At 38.7% G+C, this 26970-nt stretch overlaps 4 protein-coding genes across 4 annotated transcripts in view; 1 reads left to right on the forward strand and 3 right to left on the reverse strand.

Moving 5' to 3' along the window:
• The window catches only part of LOC129769819 (uncharacterized), a 266536-nt gene that overhangs the window by 234057 nt on the left and 5509 nt on the right, over window positions 1–26970 (reverse strand). The window lies entirely within an intron of this gene.
• LOC129767099 (uncharacterized) lies at window positions 14811–15862 on the reverse strand. Its single transcript, XM_055767719.1, has 2 exons — window positions 15302–15862; window positions 14811–15235 (listed from the first exon to the last, which is right to left on the reverse strand). The coding sequence occupies exons 1-2, from the start codon at window positions 15363–15365 to the stop codon at window positions 14811–14813; spliced, it is 489 nt and encodes a 162-aa protein (XP_055623694.1). The 5' UTR covers window positions 15366–15862.
• LOC129767100 (uncharacterized) lies at window positions 18381–19911 on the forward strand. Its single transcript, XM_055767720.1, has 2 exons — window positions 18381–18748; window positions 18806–19911. Exon 2 carries the CDS (start codon window positions 18832–18834, stop codon window positions 19909–19911), a length of 1080 nt encoding a protein of 359 aa, XP_055623695.1. The 5' UTR covers window positions 18381–18748; window positions 18806–18831.
• On the reverse strand, window positions 20117–21870 carry LOC129767101 (uncharacterized). Its single transcript, XM_055767723.1, has 4 exons — window positions 21813–21870; window positions 21433–21706; window positions 20845–21379; window positions 20117–20526 (listed from the first exon to the last, which is right to left on the reverse strand). The coding sequence occupies exons 1-4, from the start codon at window positions 21833–21835 to the stop codon at window positions 20117–20119; spliced, it is 1242 nt and encodes a 413-aa protein (XP_055623698.1). The 5' UTR covers window positions 21836–21870.

Below are 26970 nucleotides of genomic sequence, written 5' to 3' on the forward strand. Positions count from 1 at the left end.
ACAAACACGGTTGGGAATATACGAAGAAGGATCAACCTGCATGGAGATGAATTCATGATATGAACTCATGAATCCGGAGTGAAAATTTAGCTCGATCAGCTGCTCAAAATTTCCGATCACCAATGGGTTCATGACCTTACACCGGATGAAGAACCGAAGAGATAATAAATTGAAGCGATCTTTTAGTGGGAGTAGGCCTGCCAAAACCTCGAGACTCATGGTATGCGTTGAGGGCATACATCCCAACGCGATACGGAGACAAAGATACTGAATTCGCTCGAGTTTAATGAGGTGTGTTTTGGCAGCTGTTTGAAAACAGAAACTGCCATACTCCATCACTGAGAGAATAGTTGTTCGATACAACATTATAAGATCTTCGGGATGGGCTCCCCACCAGGTGCCGGTAATTGTACGGAGAAAGTTTATTCTTTGTTGACATTTTTTACTCAGATACCTAATATGGGCCCCCCAAGTACATTTAGAGTCGAACCAGACCCCAAGATACTTGAATGACATAGCATGAGTGATCGGTTTACCCAAAAGTTGAAGCTTTGGTTTTGCTGGTTTATGCTTCCTAGAAAAAACCACCATCTCTGTTTTCTCCGTGGAGAATTCGATCCCTAGCCCAATGGCCCAGGTTGAAAAATTGTTCAAAGTATCTTGTAAGGATTCTTGCAGGTCGGATTCGTTTGATCCTACGACAGACACCACTCCATCATCTGCAAGTTGTCTTAGGCTGCAATTTTGTGTAAGGCAATTGTCAATGTCGCTTACGTAGAAGTTGTACAAAAGGGGGCTTAAACATGAGCCCTGGGGGAGTCCCATGTAAGAGACCCGACTTACTGCCGAATCTCCGTGAGAAAAGTTCAAATGTTTCTCACAAAGCAAGTTATATAACATATTATTCAATAGAGACGGCAGACCCCGAGAGTGTAATTTGTCCGACAAAACCTCTATTGAAACAGAATCGAAGGCCCCCTTTATGTCCAAGAATACTGAAGCCATTTGTTTTTTTTCGGCGTAAGCCATTTGAATTTCTGAAGAAAGCAACGCAAGACAATCATTCGTCCCCTTGCCCCTGCGGAACCCATATTGTGTATCTGAGAGTAGGCCATTCGTTTCAACCCATCGATCAAGGCGAAACAAGATAATTTTCTCCAACAATTTCCGTATACAAGACAGCATTGCTATTGGGCGGTACGAATTGAAGTCGGACGCGGGTTTTCCGGGTTTTTGAATAGCTATAACTCGTACTTGTCTCCAATCATCTGGAACAATATTATGCTCCAGAAACCGATTGAATAAGTTCAACAAGTGATGTTTCGCCACATCAGGGAGATTTTTCAGCAAGTTGAACTTAATTCTATCCGATCCCGGAGCAGAATTGTTACAAGAAAGGAGAGCAAGAGAGAATTCTACCATCGAAAACTCGGAATCAAGATCGCACCTATCTTGTGGTATATCTCGAATAATTCTTTGCACTGGAGCGGAATCGGGACAAACCTTTCGTGCAAAATTAAAAATCCATCGATGTGAATATTCTTCGCTTTCATTCGATGAAGAGCGATTTCTCATGTTTCGAGCCACTTTCCATAATTTTTTCATTGACGTTTCTCGTGATAAACCTCCCACGAAATTTCGCCAATAAGCACGTTTTTTCCCTTTGATCAAGTTTTTAAATTGATTTTCAAGGTCCAAATACGTCTGAAAATTTTCAGGGGTTCCACGTTTCCGAAAAGCTTTAAATGCATTCGATTTATCTCCATAAAGCTTGGAACACTGGCCATCCCACCATGGATTGGGAGGCCTTCGACGAATAGTGGAACCTGGGATGGGTTTCGTTTGAGCGCGAACCGCGCTGTCATATATCAAACGAGAAATGAAGTTATACTCCTCCAATGGAGGCAAACCATCTCTGGAATTGATGGCTAGAGCAATCGCGTCCGCATATTTTTTCCAGTCAATGTGTCTTGTGAGGTCGTATGCCATGTTTATTGATTCAGAAGAATTCAACCCATTGGTGATAGAAATTTTGATTGGCAAGTGGTCACTACCGTTGGGATCCTGGATTACATTCCACTTGCAATCTAACGATAGTGAATTCGAGCAAAGCGAGAGGTCAAGAGCACTTGGGTTAGCAGGAGGTTTAGGTACACGTGTTGTTTCCCCAGTGTTCAAAACGGTCATATTGAAGCTGTTACAAAGGTCATATATCAACAATGAACGATTGTCGTCGTACTGTTCCCCCCAGGCAGTTCCGTGAGAGTTGAAGTCTCCCAAGATCAATCGTGGCTCAGGAAGGAGTGAGCACATGTCAACAAGTTGCTTGCGGCTAACCGCAGCTCTCGGAGGCCAATACAAGCTGACTATACAGAGGTCTTTGCCTCTGATGTTTGCATGACAAGCAACAGCTTCGATCCCTCCAATAGGTGGAAGGTCAATTCTAAAAAATGAGTGACACTTATTGATCCCCAATAGTACCCCTCCGTATCTGTCATCGCGGTCCAAGCGTATTATATTAAAATCGTGGAAAGAGAGATCATTTTGAGAAGAGAGCCAGGTTTCGGATAGAGCAAAAACATCACAATTGAGTTTATGAATTAGAAATTTGAATGTATCCAATTTAGGCATAAGACTACGACAATTCCACTGTAAAACAGTGATATCTCCGACCTCTCTATTTAAATTAGACATCAAGAGAGATAATCATTGCAAGGAGGGGCCATGTTTGCATCAATTGCTGCAAAATTGTCTTTAGTACTGGAAGCATTGCGGTGACAATGGTTCTGATGGAGTCGGAAACATTAAAACACGTGAAGATTTGATCCACAAGGTCAGACAACTTTATAAATCCCGATTGGGAAGTTGAACTTGACGGAAAAACAGGGACAGTTGGGGTTTTTGATGTCCCCTCGAGTGCTGGGTCGTTCGAAGGTGAACTATTACCACGGAGGCCAGGAGGGACCTGATTTTGCTTATCCGCTGCACTCGATTTTTTGGGCAAGCTAACAGGGGGTATCACCGGAGGGACTTGTCCTTGAACTTTGGGAGTGGTCACATTTTTGCGCCGGGGATTCCCTTGAGAAATAAACGGCGTGCCCCAGTTAGCTGTATCCGCTTCCATTTCGTCAACTGGCAACGTAGCGAAGACATTGTGTGTATTGATTGGTTGTTGTTCTTGAGCCAGTGGAGAAGCGCCCTTCAAAATTTCTGCGAAAGTGCGTTTAGAGCGTTCCCTCAAAGAGCGCTTCTGTTTCTCCCAGCGAGCCTTGTATGTTTCACAAGCTGAGAGCACGTGTGGGGATCCCCCGCAATATGGACACTTATGCTCAGTCGCACTGCAGGATTTCCCCTCATGTTGTTCTCCGCAAGTGGCACATCGTTCTTTATTGGCACAATAAGCAGCCGTGTGACCAACTGACTTGCACTTTAGACAAGTCATTGGCTTTGGAATAAAAAGTCGCACGGCTAACCTCAATTTATCTACCATCACGTAGTCAGGGAGAGCTGAACCAGCGAAGGTGACTCGAAACGAGTTGGACGGCGTAAATTTCTTTTCTTCTCCTTCATGGGAGACTGTTCCGAGCTGGCGGCAACCCAAGATCTTAACAGTCGTCAAGGGCAGTTTTTTAAAACGGCCGGTACCTTCACTCGTAATGTATTCGCACGTCAAGCCCGTTTCGGTTATCACACCCTCAATTTCGACTATGTGAGAGGGTATGTAGACCCGATACTCAATTGTAAAATGCTGATCGACAACAATCTTGTTTGCGTCTTTTCGATCATTCACGACAACTCGCAATTTGTTTGGTCTAACCTTCGAAATTTCCGAAACGGAGGTATACCTTGCCAGATCTTTCGCGATCTGCATGACTCTCAACGCCTTTCCATTTGGCTTAGGCCTGAAGAAAACAACCCAGGGACCAGTTCCGGGCGCATCTTCTGGATAGACCTTTACACGGGGAGTGGGAATAACAGGGGGGGGAAGGCGAGGACGGGGATTGAGAGTGGGAAGGCGAAGGTTGAGAAGGAGCGGGAAGAACAGAGGGAGAAGACGAGGTTGAAGGTAGAGTGGGATCGTTAAGGGCAGATGGGAGATTTGCTAGTTTTTTGGAGGGAGGCTTGGTAGGGTTAGCTGACTCGTCCCCAGAAGAAGTATCTTCCGTATTTGGAACACGTTTGAGTGACTTTTTTTTATCCGTTAGGAGGGAACTAGAGTCAGAGACCTCCATATCCGAAGGTCCCCCACTCTCTGCCATTTTAAATTTTCACTTATATTCTAAGTATTTTTTTAAACAATATTTCACAATAAAATAATTCACAAAAACAAAAAAAAAACTTATAATTATTAAATATTTTCTCTCAGTATATTTAATGTTATTCACCTATGAACGCACTCCAGTGCAGATGAACGGGAGCGTGCTGAAAGCTCGTTGGTGGTGGGAATGTGCCTACGACACCACTACACACAGTCGTCGGTGAAAGATTACCCGCACTGTCACTGTTGGCACGATGACTCGGCGAAATCTCCAATGTCGGCGAAGCAGCGACAAAACAAAAACCAATGCTTGGCTTTCCGAGGATGAAAGCCTTTATCCACTTGCAGGCAGGGCACTTCACTCACTATCCAGATAGCGAAATGAACTCTTCAGCGGCAAAAAAACAACAATCACGCGGTAACCGATAACGGAACTTGGACGCGACTTTCCTTCGTCTGGTTACTTCGGGCAATCGGAGAAGAATGAAAGGGCTTGACTAGTACAATACAGTTATTTAAGAAAAATGTAAATCCAAAATAGCCGCCACCAGACTGTGGATAATGAAAATCCAACGTTTATTTCTTACCTAATTTTAATCGGAATACTTTCATGAAGAACTGTATTCTATAAGTCAAATAATTTCATTTGATACCGATATTAAGGGGATTGCAAAAAAACATAGTCGACCATTTAGTGGTGGCGACTTTTTTGAATTTATGTTGTTTATTATGTTGTTATTATGTTTATTTTCTATTAATGTAGGACAACCCTACAAACATTCAAACATACATAGAAACAGGTCAAGCTGAATGAAACCATTTAAAAAGTAATTAGTTGTTTGGGGACTGCGGCTATCTTGGAATAGAATTTTTCATGATCTGCTGTGTTCTACCAGTGAAGCCCTTTCATTTGATATCCATATTGATGGGGTTATGAAAAAAATATATATGACACCTTTAGTTTTTCATGAATAATTGTGTTCTACTAGTCTAGCCCTTTCATTTGATACCCATATTGATGGTGTTGCGAAAAAAATATGATGGCGCCATTTTGTAGTGGTCGCCATCTTGGATTTGCATTTTTCATAAATAACTGTGTTCTACTAGTAAGCCCTTTCATTTGATACCCATATTGATGGGAAAATATGTAATCCACCATTTTGTAGTGGCCGCCATCTTAGATTTACATTTTTCATAAATAACTGTATTCTAATAGTCAAGCCCTTTCATTTCATATCCTTATTGATGGGGTTGTGAAAAAAATATATATGGCGCCATCATGTGCTTGCGGCCATTTTGGATTTGCATTTTTCATATATAACTATATTCTACTAGTCAAGTCCTTTCATTTGATATTGATGGGTTCTGAGAAAATATGTAATCCGCCCATTTGAATATGTATTTTCCATAAATAACTGTGTTCCACTAGTCAAGCCCTTCCATTTGATACCCATAAGAGCTATTCAATATGGAATTATTATACAAATTATTTAAATTTTCCGAAAATCAAAAATAAAATATTCCGGATAATCGAATCTCGGATAATCCAGTCCGACCTGTACTGCTCTTGTTATATTCCAAAATTGAACGCCTTCTCTACAACGCCACTATCGGATCCCAGCATCACTATGGAAAATAACAAGGCTATAGGAGGAAAAATCACGAACAAAATGAAACATTAATTCGGGAAATCTGGAACCCACACGTTTTTAAAATTTTTGTCATTTATGAGAGGCAAAAATTAATTCGACGTAAACAAAAATAATTCTGACCGATAATTGAGCATATATTTCAGACATGAGAGCAACATTCAAGTGAAACCCCACAAAAAGTGATGCGGTGGTATTTCATTCGTCGAAATTTATCACCAATATTTTGGAGCATGTCGAATAAAGATACTTCTAATTTAGCCGCTGTATTTTTCTTTTATTACTCAAAATCACAAAAAAAAAACACTTAAAAAGAATCACACCTTCTACCAAAAAATATAGTAAAAAGAGTCCTACTATAAAATTGAAAGCACAAGTTGCAAAAAAAACTAATAAAAATACTTTCATGGCGTTTAACGTAGAAATAATCAGCTTCATTTTGGACGAAATGTTCGCATATATGTTAGATTTTCCTACATTATTTGTTTTATCAGTTTAACAAATTCAGAAGCTGGTGAAGTCATAAACTTTCTCACTGGTTTAGTCTGTGTTTTCAATCAAATATTCACCAGAAAGTAACAGTGACACTGGTTATGAAATTGAAAATAAAAGACCTTTTTATACCACATTTTATTCAACTAGAGTGAATGTTGTTCGGTTGTCAAACGATCATCTGTGTAAAATTGTGAACAAAAAAAAATACCCGTATTGTATTCGAGCTCATATTTTAGTTGAGGAAAAAAAAGATATGGCACTTCGAACCGGATTTGAACCGGTAACCTGTGGATGACTACGGGAGATGGAATGAAGAGAGAGAAGTAGGAAAGATGGCGATTTTATTTTTACTTAAGTATCTCTTCGGTTAACCGATTCCATCTACCAGTAATTTCTACAGTCCACCGCTCTACCAATTGAGCTACCGAAACGTTGGGATTGTGCCGCCCCAAGGCTTATTATTAGGTATCAGGCGATTGAAACTGCAGCTCTTACGGAGTGTTTCTGTCTTTCTTGTAATCCCTATTGTTTTCTTCGCAAGACTCTTTTTATAGAATAGACTTCTATAGACTCTTTTCGTAGAAGTGTCGAGTCTACGAATTCACACAACGTGGTAGACGAGTGTTTATGGAGAACTGAAAAAGCGGTCTCTAAAGTGAGGATGGAAGGGATTTCTACAATATCATTCCAGTCTGCTTGTTAACCATAACTTACCGCTTCAACTTAATTTTGTTCGATCCTCACTGCATGTTTTGTTCAAGCACTGAATTGAATTCACCGTTCCCTGTGCAAATATTCAAGGCAAAATAACATAAAATGTTTTATTCATATCGTTATTCAATCAAATCTCCTAACGAAATAAGTGAGCAACACTCACCTAATATCGATGCATTTTTGCGTAATTGAATGCGTAATGTTTTAATGGCAACATTTTTTTGACTCAGTCACCATAAAAATTTAGCAATAATGTGCGATCGGATTTCTTGAACTGGAGGTTCTATAAAATATTTAAATCATTCAAAGTATCATAGATCTCGCGCTATCGCGCTCCCCTGGCCTCAAACGGTTAATGTTCTTCTAGCATAAACTGCACTTAAGAATATTAGCGGTATGACACCGAACTATTCACAAAACACGATAACGTATGGAAGAGATATGCACCGATATAGTAGAAGACAAGCAAGTGACCTCAGAACCATGAACTTCCGAATGTCATGTACCCAAAACTCATTTTTTTTATAAAGGATATCGCCTGTATAACACATTACCAAATGAAGCATAGACAGCAACCAGCCTCCGAATATTCCGTTGTATTTGTAATGAGTTTTTGAATCATGATTCAGATTTTTGACCCAGAATACAATTAATGTTAGTATGTAAGATGACGAAGTTTTAACAGATATTTGTATTTTCTTATCTTTAGACTATAATGATAATGGTTATTATTTGATTTTTTTTTTAATATTTGTTAACTTAACTTAACTTAACTCAAACTATATTTGTGAAATCTTCAATAGCTTGAGCCCGCGCGCGTTAGCAAACATAGACAACTTGAGATAAAACATAGGCAAAAGCAATTTTTCTTTGAAAAAAAATATTAAAGTATTCAAATGGGTTTAATGTGGAAACCAGTGATAAGCTAGGGATAGCTCAACCGGAATACTTGTAAATTCATCTTCTCAACAGATAATTACATCAAGACTTTTCTGTGTTTGCTGCAGATCTCGTTGTAGGTTCAGGTTGACACGTCTATACCGTAGGTTGATTGTAGGGCCTGAAGTATCGGCTGGAATTAGGCTTAGGTTTGCTCAGCTGTCTGGTCTCGACAACGATCGCATTAGCAGACCGTTATCGAGCAAGTAAAGCGGTAATTTTTTTGTAAATTCAAGGTTAATACTGACGTAGGTATTGGGTTCAATTCCTGATCGGTCAAGGATTTTTTCGGGTTGGAAATTTATTTGACATGCCTTGGGATATGTAGAGTAATGGGCCTGAAGTCGCGACTAGAATTAGGTTTGGGTTTGCTCAGCTGCTAGAACTCGGAAACGATCTCAATTGTAGGTCGTGGCCGGGGATCTGATAAAGCGGGATTTCCCTTGTAAATTCATGACTAATACTGATATAGGCATTGGGCTCAATTCCCGATCGGTCTAAGGGTCAGTAAAGATGTCGTTATCGCGTACACCTCGGACAAGTCAAAAACATGTTTTGATGAAATGGCGGCCGTTTGCAGACAAAAATGTTTTTTTTTCCAAAATATATATTTTTATCAAGGCTCATATGGCGTTAGCCTGATGGGGCCGGAGTTCAATATTTTGACAGTTTTAGTTATTATCTATGTTAGTAATATGTAACCGATTACTCGCGGTCGGCTCGAGGTTAGTATTACAAGTGTTCTCGTAATTGGGATGTTGCTGTCTCCAATGCTCTGTACGTGTGCCCGACACGGGCTACTTCCTATTGGGATGCAGCTGACCATTAATCAGCAACGCCCCCCTAGTCTGTACCCCATATCTAGCGTGGTGCGTCTTCTCGACTCGAGGAATCCAGGATAGAATGGTCACTAGCCGGCGCAATCATCAGTTCGTGTAGAGTTGTCATAAGCGGTACAACCTTTGGCTCTTGTTGAATGATCAGTGGACTGCACAACCTTTGGCCCGTGTATCTGTAAAGTGTGTGTGTATGTATTGCCGCGACTAAGTAAAAGTTTATAGATCGGATAGGAGGGATATGAAACAGGGACACAACGAAGGAAACATCATTAAACGTTGACATCGGCGTTTCTGAGGAACAGGTATAGATGAAGCAGAAGATCAGGATCACGGCTACCTAAGATATCCCGGACGGGGATATCCGATTGTCTGCCTTGTGCTCTCAGTGCTCTAGAGAGCTGAGAGCGAGCAGCATGGAACCGGATACACGACCAGACAACATGCTCGATGTCGTGGTAGCCATCGCCACAATCACAAAGATTGTTTGCTGCGAGCCCAATGCGATAGAGATGCGCGTTTAGGTTGTAGTGATTGGACATGAGCCGAGATATCACGCGAATGAAATCACGACCTACATTCAATCCCTTGAACCATGCCCTCGTCGAGGCCTTAGGGATAATCGTGTGTAACCAACGACCGAACTCATCTCCACTCCACATGCGCTGCCAACTTACGAGCGTATACTGACGAGGAATGTGGGAAAATTCATTATAAGCAATTTGCCTTTCAAAAAGAGTGCCTTCTAAAGCACCCACCTTAGCTAGCGAGTCCGCTTTCTCATTCCCCGGAATCGAGCAATGAGAGGGAACCCATACTAAGGTAATCTTGAATAATTTGTCGACCAAAACACTCAATATTTGTCTTATTCTTGTTAGGAAATAAGATGAGCGTTTATCAACTTTCATTGAGCGGATTGCCTCTATTGAGCTGAGACTGTCTGAAAAAATAAAATAGTGGTCGATGGGCAATGTTTCAATGATCCCTAATGCGTAATATATCGCACCCAGTTCAGCGACATACACGGAACAAGGATCTTTGAGTTTGAAAGAGGCACTGGAATTTTCATTGAAGATGTCGAAGCCAGTGGACCCGTTTATGAATGAACCGTCAGTAAAGAACATTTTATCAGATCCAACTTTCCCATATTCTGCCGAAAATATCGGCGGAATAGAATCGGAGCGTAGGTGATCTGGGTTTCCATGGATTTTTTGTCGCATGGACAGATCAAAAATGACAGAGGAATTGCAGAAGTAAGGGAAGCAAACTTGGTTGGAGATGCCTGGTGAAGGGTGCACGTCGTGGGTAAGGTACTCATGGTATAAAGATACTTGACTGACATTTGTAACATGCTTTCAAAAAATAATTTTCTTTGGAAGCGATTTTCGATGTAATTTTCTACATCATTTGTATAAGGTTTTTGTTGCTTGAAACCGATTCAGAGGCGATAACTGTGGGTCATATTTATTGAGTAAATTTCTCAGATGAAGAAAATGGTAAGAAACGATTCATTTCCTTCTCAATTTGATATTTTCCGCATCAGCTTACCGTTGGACAGTATGGCATACGGATAACATTCTCACGAGAGAAACAGCTTGGATGTAATGGATGCCAGATGATTTTTTCAAATATCATTGCATGGCACGAATAAATGTCTTCAAATCTAATCATAATGAACAAAAATGAGCAAACCATCACGATATTTCTAAATCATGTTCGATAAATCACACAAACAATACACATACATTGAAATGACCTCAGTATGTTTTCACAAAATTGAATGTCTTCAAACAAAAACATGTCTTCACTTCTGGCATCCATATTATGTGCTCAGATAATGCAGGAAAACAAGAGCGCGGACTGGAGAATTAATGCACGAATACTGGAAGAACACGCTCACCGGAGGAACGGTTTCTTCTCTTCGTTGGTGGGCATGAAGGGAATAGATTGATGGAATCTCTCATTCTCACAAGCTGTTTCTCTGAGCTTTATAGTCTCTGAGAGAAACAACTTATGGGCATATTATACTTCTTAGAGATGGGCAAAACAGTTCACTTTGATGAACGGTTCACTCACTAACCGTTCATCTAAGTGAATCAGTTCTTTTGAATCGTTCTTTCGCTCTTTCGTTCAGCGTTATTAAGAACAACATAGAATGTTAGCAAGAACCCAACATCAATAGACAGCTATTAATTGATATCGTTGGATTGGATAGTGTACGTATGGGATTTATATTTTTGAAATCTAGTGGGGAAAGATAAGCTGCTTCTTTAAAAGTCGCAAACTGTATGTGAAAATATGTTTATCGATCGACAAAAGTTTATGTAATAATTTGATGCGCACAACATATGTGCAATTTTTCATATTCTCTTTTTGGACAACACACAGGTTCCATGTAAGATCATATTTTATAATTTTCATTCAGGCAAAAAAATCAGCAGCGATTTTCACTAACAATCAATCATACAAACAATCACGATAACACGTACACGCAATAGGCCAAACAATGAATTGAAAGCAACGAAAAAACTTTTTTCTCAACATGCCCTCACTATAATATTTTATGTTCTCCTAATCCATGAATCGCCCCAGCTTCCCCCAGATTTTTTCTGATAATCAGAAAGTATATGATTGTAACGCGGAATTGAAAAAATACATGAAATTGAAAATATATAGTTTTGCTTTTAAAACTACGAAAATCTAATTTAATTTTTCACCCAAAATTGAGTATACATTAACAAAATAAACCATGAGTTACATGCATTTTGCTCATAAATGACAAATCGTTTTATTTTCCTTACAAGCGTTCTCGTTATATTTATCCATTCCGTCCATCGCAAATCAGTTCAGCTGCACTAGTTTGTTCGCAAACAGTTCGGCCGCAAACACTTCGTTCTCAAACAGTTCGTTCCCAAACAGTTCACTCTCAATCAGTTCTTTGCCATACAGTTCACTCGCAAACAGTTCGTTCACAAACAGTTCACTCTTCAACAGTTCACTCTCAAACAGTTCACTCGCAAACCGTTCTTACGGAATCAGTTCGTTCCGTTCGTTCACAAACCGTTCGCTCGCAATCAGTTCGTGGGGAGAACTACCGTTCTTTGAAAAAGAACGACCGCTTGTATACTCTTTTCAGCGAACTAGTTCTTTCGTACCGTTCGTGAACGGTTTGCCCATCTCTAATACTTCTGCTGGGCCATTTAACACCGTATGATTGGAAATTTAGAGTTTGGGCGCCTTACAAAATAAAATTCGTAGCGCTTTTGTTATTCAGTATCTAAAATACATAACGATTACAGATGACTGAGGGTTAACTAATCTACGTACTGACGTAGTTGTTAGCTTAAATTTTAAGAGCACGGTCAAGATAAATCCATTCTCGCTTAGGGGGTGCGTATTACACACTTCTACTCAGGGTTGCCAACTATTTTTTTGAAAAATCAGGGAGAATGGAAAAAAAAATCAGGGAAAATCAGGATAGCTCATATAAGTCCGTAAAGTTCGTACCGATTTTTGAGAAAACAAAAGTATTCTTTCTTGAATTTTATATACATAGTATTGTTCTGCAATCAATTCAGGAAGTTCTCCAATCTATCAGGTAGCCTAACAATTCTAAACATTAACTAATTATGGAAGCTAATTTCAATTTATCCAGTTGCGAGCAGTACTTGTAGGAATGTATCGACTGGTTGCTTGGTAGAAGCTCACAATACAGAATTCCTCTCCAATACCACCTGACCCATATCATAATTTTTTTTCAGGTGAAGACCGGTTCAGCCGGATTGTTATAAACGACCCGTTTTCTTCACCTGCCAGGATTTGCTTTAAAAAAATCGATGCATCGATGAAACGCACAAGCCGTAACGATTTACGTAACCATGTTTCAACTGATGCACATGAACGGTGATTTTAAACATCTGTAGTGAACCTGCTAATTCATTTGTCGTGTCCCACGGATAATTCTTGCAACATCTTGCTTTACAAACAATTTTATATATATTGTTCAAGAAATAAAACACTTTTTGATTATAATTACAGTTTAATTAAAAAAATATGCTTACACGTTCTTACTTCTAAGATTCTTGTACATCGATTTGTTATATTTTGATGTTATTTGCTTCGAAAATGTAATGAAACCTGTATCGTTTTTATTTAATTCTACATAATTTTTGGTCGCTAATATACCTTTCATCGTTTCCGTTCCTATTCTGTTTCTAATCTTCGTTTTATTGAGATTGAATTGCGAGAAAAGTCGTTCAACCGAAGCAGAGGAATGTGGAAGAATTAATAAACAAGGTATGAACTCTCGCAGAAGTGGAAAAGCCAATGTGTCGCCGGATCTTTTGATCGTTAAAATTTTTTCCCAAAAATCTACGGCATCACTACACTCAATGGTAGAAAAATCTATGTTCAAAATTTCTCTGAATTCATCATCCATGTCTTGGAATGAGTCTTTGCTAACCAAATGAGGAAAGCATATCAGAAGTGGAAGAATTGATGAATGTTTTCTAATTTTGATGTTATTAGGTTCGATTATAGACATATTTACCATAATTTTATCATTGAAGTTGATTCTACTTTGAATCTGCTGGGCAAATGTTACATAAAATCTTGTTATATTGATTTTGAATTCGCAAACTTTCTCTTGGGTAATTTTACATTCTGAAACATATTCCCTCATCAATAACTCTGCAGCTACTCCTACATACACATCATCCTCGCTAAGGTAATGTTGTGCCTCAAACTTAATCTCATTATAATTTCTTAAACTCGTAAGATATTCTGGTTTCATGAAGTTATCCAGCACTGTTTTGAAAAGTCTCGAAACATTTGAGTGTAATGAAAATAATTCCGGATTTTCACTCTGAAAAAGCTTATTCAGTCGATTTACAACTGGCAATATGTATGATAAAAATGTTAGGTACAGCCTCGTATCAGGAGATTTTAATGCTTCGTAAATTAAAATAACTTTCGCCTTTTCGACTCGATCTACGCTCTTTGCACAATCAAAGTATGTCTTGAGTGAATCAAATCGATCCAGAACTCGCTGTACCACACCTTCTAACGACAACCATCGTGTGGCGCTAGGATGTAGCATTTTTAGGGGTTTCAGCTCTAGTAGCGATTGAATCTCGCTAAATTTGCTCGAACGCATTGGGCTACAACTAAAATAATTATAAATGTTCCGACAAAGTTGTTCTACGTAATCAGGAATATGTTTACATGCATAGGAAGAGCACAATGCAATGCTGTGGCAAACACATTTCATCACAAAAAGCGAGGGGCAATCAATTTTTAGTAAAGCAGCTAGAGACAAATTTTCCCCTGTCATATTTTTTGCACCATCAGCTCCATATCCAAGCATATTTTCCGTGTATGGAATCCTATCCTCATTGAATGACTTGGTTACTAATTCATGCAAAGTCCTAGAGTCGGTTTTGACAACTTCAAATAAATTGTAAAAACAATCCTTGATTGTTAGAGAATCACCTTCCCAGAAGTAAGTCCGCGTAATCAACACAAGAGATTTTTTTCCGCTAATATCGGTGGACTCGTCTACTATCAAACTAAACTTAGCGGTTTTGAGATGAGCTATCAGTTCTTCATGATACCCTTCGCCGACTACGTTAGTAATGATAGAGGTTACTTTTGTTCGTCCCAACTTGATTCCTTTTGCGATATCCGAATCAGGACAAATGTGACGCATGATAGCTGCAAATTCCTCAACTTCGGAAGCGGACTTATTACGCGAGGCTCCCCAAGCACACATCTGCAATTCAGCATTCCGAACCTTTTCGTTAAGACTTGAAGTCGTAAGCTGTTCGATGCTCTTCATGGGTACTTTAAGTGTCCTTTCATTCTGCTGATGCTTTTGTGTATCGGCGTGCTTCAGCAAGTCCTTGATACCAGCGGAAACTTTTACGTCTTTCTTACAGACACGACAAAATCCGAAATAACAATCTGCACTCGGAGCCAACCAAGACAATTGCCTTTCCCATTCTCTGGAGTATTTCTGGCCAACTCTTTTTCGCTTCTTCGACAGGGGTTCAGTATGCTCATCCTAATCGAATCAATGAAAAGTGGAGTGAAATTTGAGTGAATACTCTCCGAAAATCCATTACTTACGTAATTTGAAGATTTATTTACTGCAATATGCTCGGAATGCTCGACGTCGTCAGTGTCATCATCTGACGTATCGATGGTTAGAGTTGGACCACTGCCACAATCACTTATTTCTCGTGCTACTGGAATCGATTGCTCTTCCTGAACTGACTGCTTCTCCGAAATCGACTCCTCCATCAGAACCGACTCTCCTCCCGAAGGCGACTGACTTGGAAGATTTTCTGGAAAAAAAATCATCAATGATTACTAACATAATCTTCAACATATGATTTATATTTTTTACGAACCGCTTTTTTTGAAATATTTGAGCAAACTTCCGCTTGCAACTGGAGCTTGTCCTTTTTTAGGCATTTTTACCACTACACGTTTTTCGAGTATAATTTGTGATAGTATAACTACGACAATTTAGAAACATCAATAACAATAAAACAATATATAACATTCGAATTTACCTTCGGGCGTATGATTTTTATAGAGTATATTTCTCTCACGTTAACTTCAAAATTTGAAAAATATCGACACTGTTTCTTCGGAAACGCGAACAGATAGAGTATAATCGAAAGAAAGAGTAAGCATTATAAAAGCGCGAACCGGGAAGCTTTTTAGTGTAGACTATTATGACAGTTCTCATCGTTCTCATACACACCTTCGAAATCGTGAACAGATAGATGATAAACGAAAGAAAGAGTAACCATTATATGAGCGCGGACTGGAAAGCTTTTTAATGTAGACTATTATGACAGTTCTCATACACAACCAACAGAACTTTGCCAGTGATCCCAGTATATTTATTATGAATTATTTTTTTGTTCTGATTTAGCAAAAAGTAAAAAATCAGGGAAAATCAGGATCATTTTATAAAAATCAGGGAAAATTGAGTGTTCGTCAGGATATCAGGGAGCGTGCCAAAAAGTCTGGGAAATCCTGAAAAATCAGGGAGGTTGGCATCTCTGCTTCTACTATATATCCCTCAGATGAACTTCCTTGCTTTGTTGCTCAAGTATTGAGAGCTATTGCTATTGGATTATTTTCATTGCGTACCCTTGTTCCGTTTGTTTTGAAAAAAAAGACCACACAGAAGCGGCGCAAAACAAAAACGAAGAAAGGTTAACACAATCAATGATAGAGCTGATAATGACGCATTTGATAATTACTCATAATAATGACGCAACTTTTAATACGTTGAAGAGAGATCAAATTCCGCTTGGAAACGTGAATTTGAGGAAAAAGATATGTTGAATCAGTATCTCATATGTAATGTGTGATGTTAATCCTTAAAATGTTTTTTTTTTACAATTATTATCTACCAGGATACATGAGCAATTGCTCGAAATGAAACAACTTCGCAAACCATCAGCTGATAAAAGTGTCGTTATTATTCGGGTCAGCTGTGATTGCGTCGAAATTTTTCCCAATCAGCGCTATGCTTCTGTCTGCATCTTAGCGCAGATTACTCACGCAAAAGCTATTCGACGGAAACCCCGCAAGGGATCCGTTCTTTCTTTTGATTCCGCTGGTATGATCAACTTTTGCTGCAATCCGCAAGCTGCGGCTGCGAGCTGGACGAAAGACGCACGTAGTGAATCAATCTCGCGAAAACAGGTTCAATCGACATTTCTTCTTCCTCCACTCGGACAGTGGACAGTTCCACGACCAAATGACGATGGTATGGCGGTGACTCATCCGGCGGTTGGGTAGCAGATAGCCAGCAAGCCTCCAGAGTGTGCGTCCACTTTCTACACCGAGCTACACTTTACGACCTTGCTGTGTCGAAGGTAATTTGTTCGTTTCTTGCGATCATGTGGCTACTCGAGGTTCTGAAACTGGTCTTCGGAGTTGAAAAAAAAGTGATATCGAAAACACTGTGTGATGGATTGCGGCGCTATGAAAAAAAATCTATGGCATATCAGGGGTCTCAGTGAGTCACAATTGAAGCACAAGATGATCGACAAACGTTATCTGAATAATCGTTGACTAAATGCGGATTAAAGTTGTCTGTGTCAAAATATCTTGATTAGCTTGATTAGCGTATGATCTTTCCGATAATGACACACGACGGTAATGATGATTCATTCGCCGACATTGGTCCGTTTTCATACGGATGCAGGCGGTAGAAAGAAATTGCATAATTTCGTCATCCGATCGCTCGCTATTCCGAATACCCAATGACTATTGAAAACGGGGACGAAAGAAGGTCATTGACGCTTTGGAACAAAAAGAGCAGACACTTTTGAACATGTTTTTTGCGATTCTGTGCTTTAGTTTTATTTAATACTAGCTAACCCGGCAAACTTCGTCCCGCCCATTTACTTGATTAATTCTCGAGTAATGCAGAAATTTGTGTTTTATTTGTATGGCAGCCACCCCTAAGAGAGGGGGGAGGGGTATCTAACCACCATAGAAACATTCATTACACCCTAAAGTTTCCATATGCCTAATTTGGTTTAATTTGCTTGATTAATTCTCGGGTAATGCAAAAATTTGTGTTTCATTTGTACGGCAGCCCCCTCTAAGAGAGGGGGAAGGAGTATCTTAACACCATAGAAACATTTATTGCATCCTAAAACCTCCACATGCCAACTTTGGTTTCGTTTGCTTGGTTAATTTCCGAGTAATACAGAAATTTGTGTTTCATTTGTATGGCAGCCCCCCCTTAGAGATATATTAATAACATATTAATAACATATTAATAACATGCGAATATATGTCTCTTTACATAAAAATATTTACTTTTAGCGTCAAAGCGGAGAAAAATAGAAATTTCTGTTATGGCTATGATCCATATCAATGGAAGCAGATTGATTATTCAAAAACAATGCATATTGCAGATATCCTTAATCGGTGGTTAGTTTCGCCAAAAAAGCAGATGATTATGTTGAAATTAGGAACATATTCAGCCAGAAAGATCAACCAACCCTCAGATATGATTTCCGGGTAACTGAATGCTCTGCGGAGAAGTGAAATATGGTTATAAGAAAATTGATCGGAAACGAAGAAAATCCATCAATTGGTTAATTCATGGAAAATACAATGAAGCATTCGAACGTGAGCTCGAGCCTCTGTGTCTTGAATCTAGGTCCGAACATGCTGATAATCCTTTCCTGTTATTTTTTCGATTCAAATTTAGTGAGAAAGTCGCTCAATGAACATCGCGAAATAGGTGCTGGTAAGTTAAACAATATGCGTCACACCGAACAAGAACGGTAAATGGCTTGCCTAACTGTTTCACAAAGTTCATGTTAGCTCTATGAAATATTTCGCGCAAATAGAAAGATCGCAACTATAGGGCTCTTGCTACACATACATGCAGAGCATGTGTTGGGCACACAAACGTTTGTTGACATTCGTAGTTTCTATGCAGCAGCAGTGGAGTGAGATTTGAAAAATTAAATTGGAGAGCTAAAAATATTTTTTTTGTAAAACATATCCCTACATTTGATAAATAATAACCAGTAAGTACATTCTGAAATATCTGCCAACGACAGACATTTGAAATAATATGATTTCATTGCATTAATTAGTGCCTAGGACGTGTGCAGTTTTTGGGTGCAACAAACGCGGCGATCGTGACGGGGAAAAATGGTTCCGCTTCCCCGCGGTGGATAAGCGTAGCGCCAAGAGAAAAGAGTTGTCCGAAAAGCGCCAAATTGCATGGACAAATGCATTGAAGCGGATTGATTTGGTGCCAGAAAAATGGCCATCAACGGTGGTTTGCTCGCAGCATTTCCTTTCAGGTAAAAATGAAAATTTGTTCTCATTAAACTTGTCATAACGTTTTTTTCTTCATTCAGGTCAAAGTGCTGATCTTTTAGATGAAATGAATCCTGATTGGGTACCGAACCAGAAATTAGGTTACAAAAATCGGATGACATCTGCTGCTAAGGACAGATTTGAGTGTTTGACTAGGCGGAGTGAAGTAAAGGAGGCTATCCGAAAGACGTTGGAAACGATTCCGGAGGAAGATTTGCTGACGGCTCCAGGTCCGGTGGACAGAGAAACAGTGCTCGAAGAAGAAATAAAAAAATTGCAATGTGAAATAGAAATTATGAGAGAAAAGCACCACCCATTTCTATGCACTAGTTTCGAAGATTTTAGTCAGAATGATGACAAATGTAAATATTTTACAGGACTAAACTACAATGTTTTTAAGTTTTTATTTGGGTTTTTAGAACCTTATTTCCCACAACCGACTGGTTCGTGTAAGATAACGAAATTTCAAATTTTTATTTTTACTTTAGCTAAGCTTAGGCTAGATTTAGATCTGACATTAATTGCGTACATGAGTGGAGTTCACGTTAGTACTGTCTCTAGATATTTTCGTAAATGTATATACGTCATGTTTCAACGAATGAAAGGGCTTGTCAGTTGGCCGTCTCGTGAATCGGTACAAAATTCGATGCCAGAGTGTTTCAAGCGACATTTCGGTAATAAGGTCTCAGTCGTTATAGATTGCTTCGAGGTGCTCACTGAGAAGCCCAGTGACGTTTTACAAGCTGCTCAAATGTGGTCTAATTATAAACATTCACATACTGTTAAATACCTAATCGGAATCGCTCCTAATGGATCCATTATATTCATATCAAATGGATTTGGTGGCCGAGCAAGTGATAAATTTATCACTGAAAAATCCGGTATGTTAAGTAGAATGCAAAAAGGAGATTATATCATGGCAGATAGGGGATTCCTAATAAGAAATCACGTTGAAAGTGCTGGAGTTGAATTACTGTTACCTGCTTTTACTGTTGGTCAAGATCAGTTGCACCCTCTTGATATTGAAAACACACGGAAATTAGCAAATGTTAGGATTCATGTAGAGCGAGTGATTGCGCAGGTTCGGAATAAGTATAAGATACTATACAAGAACAAGTTTCCAATAAGCACTCTGAAGAATACTTAAAACTTTTGTGAAACTTCACTAGTGGATCAAATTGTGACAAATTGTTGTTGTCTAGTTAACCTTTGCCCCTCTGTAGTCCCTGAAGATTAATCATTGTACCGAAATAAATTACTACATTTTATTGAATTTTTATATACATTTATTTGAGTTTAATACATACATAATACATTGGCAGTCAAAATATTATTTCGTAATTTCCCTTTTTTCACAATCTATCTTTAAAATACCCTCCTGTATAGTATTGGCCTAAAAGTTCAGGCATAATAACCAATCTGAAGAAACTTTCGGCTTTTATCAACTCTTTCTTCAAAAATGTGTCGTCTCGGTCCACTCGCAGTATGACCAATTCCTTGTTTGTCCAAACAACAAAGTCGCAAAACTTAACATTAAGTATATACATCTGCATTTGCACTTGATAGAAGTACTGATGATTGTGGTTCATTTTATATCCTGTTTCCGTAATTTGAATAGGACTATCTGGCCTAGTCACATATTCTTTTATTGTTTTACCGTCTCGCAGGCAATGAGGGCACTTGATTTCCACAGAAACCTCTCCACAACAATCACAAACGGCGATTGCATCCGGTGATGCTCCGAAAAATGGTTTTTTCTCAACTAAGTGTAGACCAGAAGAAGAATAATGGAAATTTAAATGTTCAGCTGCCATTTTTGAACCATATGTCTTTAACGCATCCTTCTCATGGGTACATCCATATCTCGTCGCAGGTGTTGAAAAACGATAATCTTCGGGATAGCAAATTTTTCTAATTAGGTGCATTGAAGGATTATCAATCGGCGTTCTTGTGGTTGCTTTAAATGTAGATGCAGTTATTTTTCCAACGCGAAATTTTTCCCAGAACCAACTTGAACTTTGTGAAACTCGTGCTATTTTACGAACAAGGGGTCTTGTATAACGCATATTCCTCAATTTACTATTCCCTATTTCGCGAAGCTCGTTGAGCGACTTTCCTCTTAAATTTGGATCAAAAAATTGGCAGAAAAGGATTTTTAACATATTCGGATAAAGATCAATGTCACAAAGGCTCGAGTTCACATTCGAATGCTTTCTTGTATTTTCCATAAATTGGCCAACTGATGGATTTTCTCCGTTATCGATCAATTTACGTATAAATACATTCAACTCTTTCGCAGGGCATTCGGGTATCTGGAAATCATATCTGGAAACTGGTTGATCTTTCTGGCTGAATATGTCTTTAATTTCGCCACAATTAACCGCTTTTTTCGGTGGAACCAACCACCGATTAAGTATATCTGTACACGAAGGTTCATTTTCATTTACTTCTTTACGGGACCAGCACTCGAGAGCAAAAAGCACAGAGCCTACATGAGAACACACTTCACCTAATCCTGCCATACAATTGCAATGTGCAGTTTGAACTGTTCCTGTGGGATCTACCGACACCCAGGTAGATGTAGGCTTTAGGTTAAATTTTTGGGAATGCTTCACCTGCAACATCGTATAGTGAGTAATTTTCTTTACTGAGAATATACAAAACTTACCTGAGCAAACACAATACAAAAACCAGAATCGACGTATCTGGAACCTAAAAATTGTACCCATCCCGCCTTGAAATTTTTGTATGCGTCCAAGCTCTTGAAGGCCTTAAAGCATTTCCGGGTATACGGACTTTCGCGATTTACAAGATATTCCACTAGGTCGTAATAAGTCACATTTTTTGGTAAGGCACTTTTTGAATATTCATGCTGCATCCATTGATACGGGTCGTAACCAAAACAGAATTTTTTAATTTTTTCTGCGTATCTGGCTTTTACGCTAAAATTAAATATTTGAATACACATATCTTAGCATGATGTAAATATAGAGTGATGCGTAATTTTTGTTTCTGTTACGCTAAAATAATTATTTAAACAAAACTTACTCTTGTCGATCCATGTTAATCATATGCAGCTGTCACTTTTGCCTGCCCAACAGACTACTAATACATATGCACGCTGCAAGCGCCCTATATTGAAATCATCTACAAGAACGTCGATTGATAATGAATCCGCTTCTGCTGCATAGAAGCTACGAATGTAAACAAATGATGTTCGCCCAACGGATGCTCTGTATGTATGTGTAGCAAGAGCCCTATACGCTGCACGATTTTCATATGTGCGTGTGCAAGCGCTGAGCGTGAACAAATGTTTATGTATTTTTCAAATCTCAAGTGTGTATAAGACCGGTTACATTTTCCGTTGTTTTGATCAGCTTCGAATACATCATAATCGCTTATGCAAATAAAGCAATTATTGAATTTGAATATTTCCAGGGTGACAATTCCTCAAGTTTTGGTTAGAAGTCCTTACATAAAGAGGACCTGAAAGGTTAAAGCTCCTAAGCTCATAACTTCTCACATTGGACGACGTCTGAGTTTTGCCAAAGCTCACATGAACCGACAGTGGGGCATGGTATGTCACGACAAAGAATGTTTCCAAAAGAATACTTTACCCTCCGAAGCTGGCGTTGTCCGCGTCCCACGATGGGTCCCAGCTGGTAGGTGATACGGTCGACGGAACAAAAAGATGTAGACGGTGGAAGACAAACTAATTGTTTCTGAAGCGCAAATTAAAAAACGTCCGCACTGGTGTAATTTCAACATGCTTCTGTTCGGTAGGAAAAACCGACACGAACGTCAGTAGAAAAAACCTACTTCTTTTCTTACACGTGTTGTGTGTTTTCTGTGTCAGTTGTGCGCGTGTATGAGTGTGTGTATTCGTGTAGTTTGTAGGAGTGTGTGTGTATATTCGTGTGATTTGGTTTGACATTGAAGTTCGGTATGTTGCCAGTGTTGCTGTTACATGTAATGTTGGCGTGTGTGAATAGGGTTGTGTATGTATTATTTTTACATTTCATTTTGAGTTACATTTCATTTTATGTTGTTTTGATGTTGTAATCATTGTAATCGTTGTTGTCATCGTCGTATTAATAATAGTTTTCATCATCATCGTTTGTTCGTCGCACGGAGGAATAAATACATCTAGCTATATACCATAACGAGAAGCTCTTCAATGTATAGGTTATCTTCAGTGACGAAAAAAAGTTCAATTTGGATGGTCCTGATGGTTTCAACGGGTACTGGCGAGATTTACGGAAGGAGGAACAGTATTTGTCAACCAGGATCTTCGGTGAAGGCTTGTGCATGGTTTGGGAGGGATTCTGTGCAGCCGGGAAGCTCAAGATAGCTTTCACATCATTCAAAATGAATAGCAAGGATTACATACATGTTCTGGAATCCTCTCTCCTACCGTTTTTGCGTGGATATCGTCGCAAAAAATTCACATTCCAACAAAACAATGCTACAATTCATACCGGCAAGAAAACTAAGCAATAAATAAGGACCAAAAACATATTTTAACGTAGAACTACGTCTTTCATTAAGGGTGCCAAATCAGAAAACAGGTCACAGGTTATATGAAATAAAGTTAACGTTAAGAACTATTTTTGTCGCGAACGGATTTTTACATACCAAATTACAATCTCCTGGTGTGTAAATGGTTAAAATTCATGAAAACTATAAGCGTTTCCATTTCCCCATACATTTGTTCTGCTGATTTGTAAGCTGTCAATAACGAGCAACTTATCGACGAGCAACGAAGGGAAAATCGTAAGATTCAAAGTCTCTGTGAACAAAGGAAAAGAAGAAGAACGAAGGGGAATATTTGCCTAAACTCTAAGCAGGGGTTTTCAAATGGTGCTTTGAGGGAAATTTATACTCCTCAAAGTTACAACAAATGCTCCGACTTGAAAACGCACCTTGAAGAAAACATTCTTCAATCTATTTCACTTGGCATATAGTGATTTATCTTGTCCGGGTCCGGGTCAGATGTCGTGTAACTGTGACACTCAATCGAAACCGAGTTGTTCCCATTTGAGTAGTGTCATTGCAAATAGGATTTGTTTTATTGCCTATTAAATGCAGGTGCTCTGTCAAATGTTTTTGCTATAAAAAGTGCTCTACCATAAAAAAAATCTGAAAACCCCTGCCCTAGAGTATAAACAATGGATCTCGCTGAGGCAAACTTTCATTCTTCGTGAGGACACCGACAGGACAACATCATTGCTGAGTGAGCTGGGCGGCGAGGGATCGAATGCCTTGCTCAATGCAATGATGGTGGAGGAAAATATCCGCGGAAAAAATAAAGTTTTCCAATTGCCTTTTTGAAGGTTAGAGACGAAGGAACTGAAGAAATTTAAAGTCTCTTTAATTCAACAAGCAAGGAAGGAAGGCAAACTTTCAGTCTCGTTCTGTATTCAAAGCAATGAATATCGCTTGTTCTTCCTTGTTTTGCGTCAGCACATGTCCTCGTTTCGGATTGAGCTGTGGACGCGACCAAATTACTCATTCGCTGATGTCTCTGGCATTGCAATCATTGCATCAAACTGACGCCATTGCATTAAGGTTCTGAGCTACACAATTGTGTGGGGAATCATCAAGCTAGGCTATCGTCGGCCTGTTCAGCCTTTTTCCAAGCAGTTAATTTTTTTTTTCCGTCATCATAAATGCTTCGTTGGTGTCTTTGACATTACACCAATGCATTGAACTGACACTATGGCGAAGCAGGCGTTAAGGTTGTGCGCCAAAAAAATACTTGAGGAATACCAAGGATCTTGAATGTCGTACTGGAATGTTATTAGTTATTTGGGATCGCGTATCACTCGCAAAACTGCCTTCAACTAGGATTGCATTTGCGCTAGTCTTGAATATAATGAAGCAATGCTACTCTTTTCGAGGTTGGTGAGATTAACAGAAAGAGTTTATTTTATTTATTTAGTCACCAAGAAAGTAAATGTCTGGAATTTTGTATGTGATTTGGTTTCGCTTGCCAGTAGCGAAACTTTCTCCACTAAGGATGACATCTGCGCTTATCTTGATCATGAGAAAGTAATGCAACTTTTTTCGATGCCAGTGATATTAACAGAAGCGTTTCTTTTGAAGATAGCGCAAAATGATGAGAAGAGTTTATATTACTAGTAGCTTCAAGCCACCAATGTATGGCTCTGTATGGATGATATGGCGAACGCTTGTTTGGCGCTTGGCTTACGTTGTACGAACGATACCTAAATGTGTGATTCCACTGAGACAATACTAAATAACATTTAGCATGATATTTGATACTTGCAAGTATTGTCATTGTTGTTGTTTCCATGCGGTGCGAAAAATTATTGATGTAGTTATGAGATGTAGAATAATGGTACTGGTGCAACAAGTATATAATCGACTTTAGTCTATATAAACTGCGAAATAGGTCACTGGAATAGTGTTCGAGGTAAATTTTCAATGTATTGACATGAAACAAATTGCGACATACTATCACCTAGTATATTGTTCTGCGAGGGCAAGAATGAATTATCAATCAATTATCGTTAACTAATTATACAATAAAAAAAACGATTTGAGGGCAATCATACCATTCTTTATCAGTTATTTCTAAAATTTCACAGCATTATAAAATAATATCTGAAGTTATAAACAAGCTACTTATATAAAACAGCAGCGTAGTTTGACGTCAACAATTCGGTCGTGTCTTGGACACAACCTCCTATAATTTTTTGGACTGGCCGGGAATTTTAGGGGGATCCTTGTACGCAGAATCTACACTGAGGGAAAGCGGTACATGGGAAAGGGAAAGTATCGAGAAATCCGTTCTGCAGAATTTGGTAATTAGTATGCCAACACGAATTTTTCAGGTTATTAAACGAAATGGCAAGATTACCAATTATCGACTTGTAAATCTGGCGATAAATTTTGAAATGGTCTTATAAAAACTGGACAGCTGAAATTATCATATTTAAAATCAATAATTAAACAATTGACGCCTTTGAAAGAAATTGACATTAAACATACGCTGAAGTCGCTTTTCCTGTGGTTTTTTTATGCGGCTTTTCTTAAGCGGTTTTTTTACACGGATTTCGAAATTTACGCGGTTTATTTGACGTGGATCTCGAAATTTACGCGTTTTTTTTACACGGCACTTATCAACCGCGTAAAAAGTGACTCCAGTGTTAACAGATTTAATGTGCTAATTTTTGTGACTTTTCACGAAATAAGTTTGTATTGTATCACTGATTAGAAAAAAATAAAGACAGAAATAAAGGTAGATACATATATCATGATTGTAGCATGCAAAAAATATGGGTTGCATTATCATTCACTGTTTGTTAGATTTTTAACACGAATTTTGAAATTTACGCGGTTTATTTTCACGCGGATTTTGGAATTTACGCGGCACGTATCCCCCGCGTAAAAAGCGATTCCATTGTGCTTTATTATAAGCATTCAACAATGTATGAACATATCTTGTTGAAATTCCAACTGTTTGTGTTACAACGCAATATATTCAGGGTGGTCTTATAGAGTGTATTATAGTGACTTTCAACACTTTGGCTGGTTCATCACTTTGCTTCCATTTCGGAAGAATGTCGGGAGTGAGAATTGAACTCGTGACCTTTAGCCTGAGTGGAATTCGCGTTGACGGCATTGAGCTTAGTGTTCCGTTGTTGTGAATCGAAAATGATAAAGGATTTTAAGGTCAAACCTCAAACCTATATTGTGGTTCTCAGGTTTTCGGAAAAATTGGTAGTATTGTTCCTTATCGCAAAATATTAGACCCGTATTTTTATATTTTTTCATTAGGTCACCTATTTCATTGTAGATGCCTATGGAAATGTGCACGAACAAATAAAAAATATCAGCTCCGTAAAGCCTCTGCGGTTGAGACTAACAAACACATGAATTGAAGAAAAATGTTGTGGAATTAGCGTTCGCGGATACCGTTTTGTCTCATATTCCGAACAGTCTCAAATTCACGAACACTTAATTTTCAAATGTAAATTTACTACACTTTAATGTTATAAATAATTGAATAATGACGGCCCTGACATTCTTTGAGGTATAAGCTACATTTTAACATCATTTACAGGTATTGATATACCTTATAATTTGAAATATTAAACATTTGCAAAAAAGTGACAGTCAAAACCAAAGATAAAATGCTCGCGTGAGCAAATTGCGTAAAAACAAGCATCGTTAATTTTTC

Source organism: Toxorhynchites rutilus, chromosome 2, assembly GCF_029784135.1.
Source record: "Toxorhynchites rutilus septentrionalis strain SRP chromosome 2, ASM2978413v1, whole genome shotgun sequence".
NCBI lineage: Eukaryota > Metazoa > Arthropoda > Insecta > Diptera > Culicidae > Toxorhynchites > Toxorhynchites rutilus.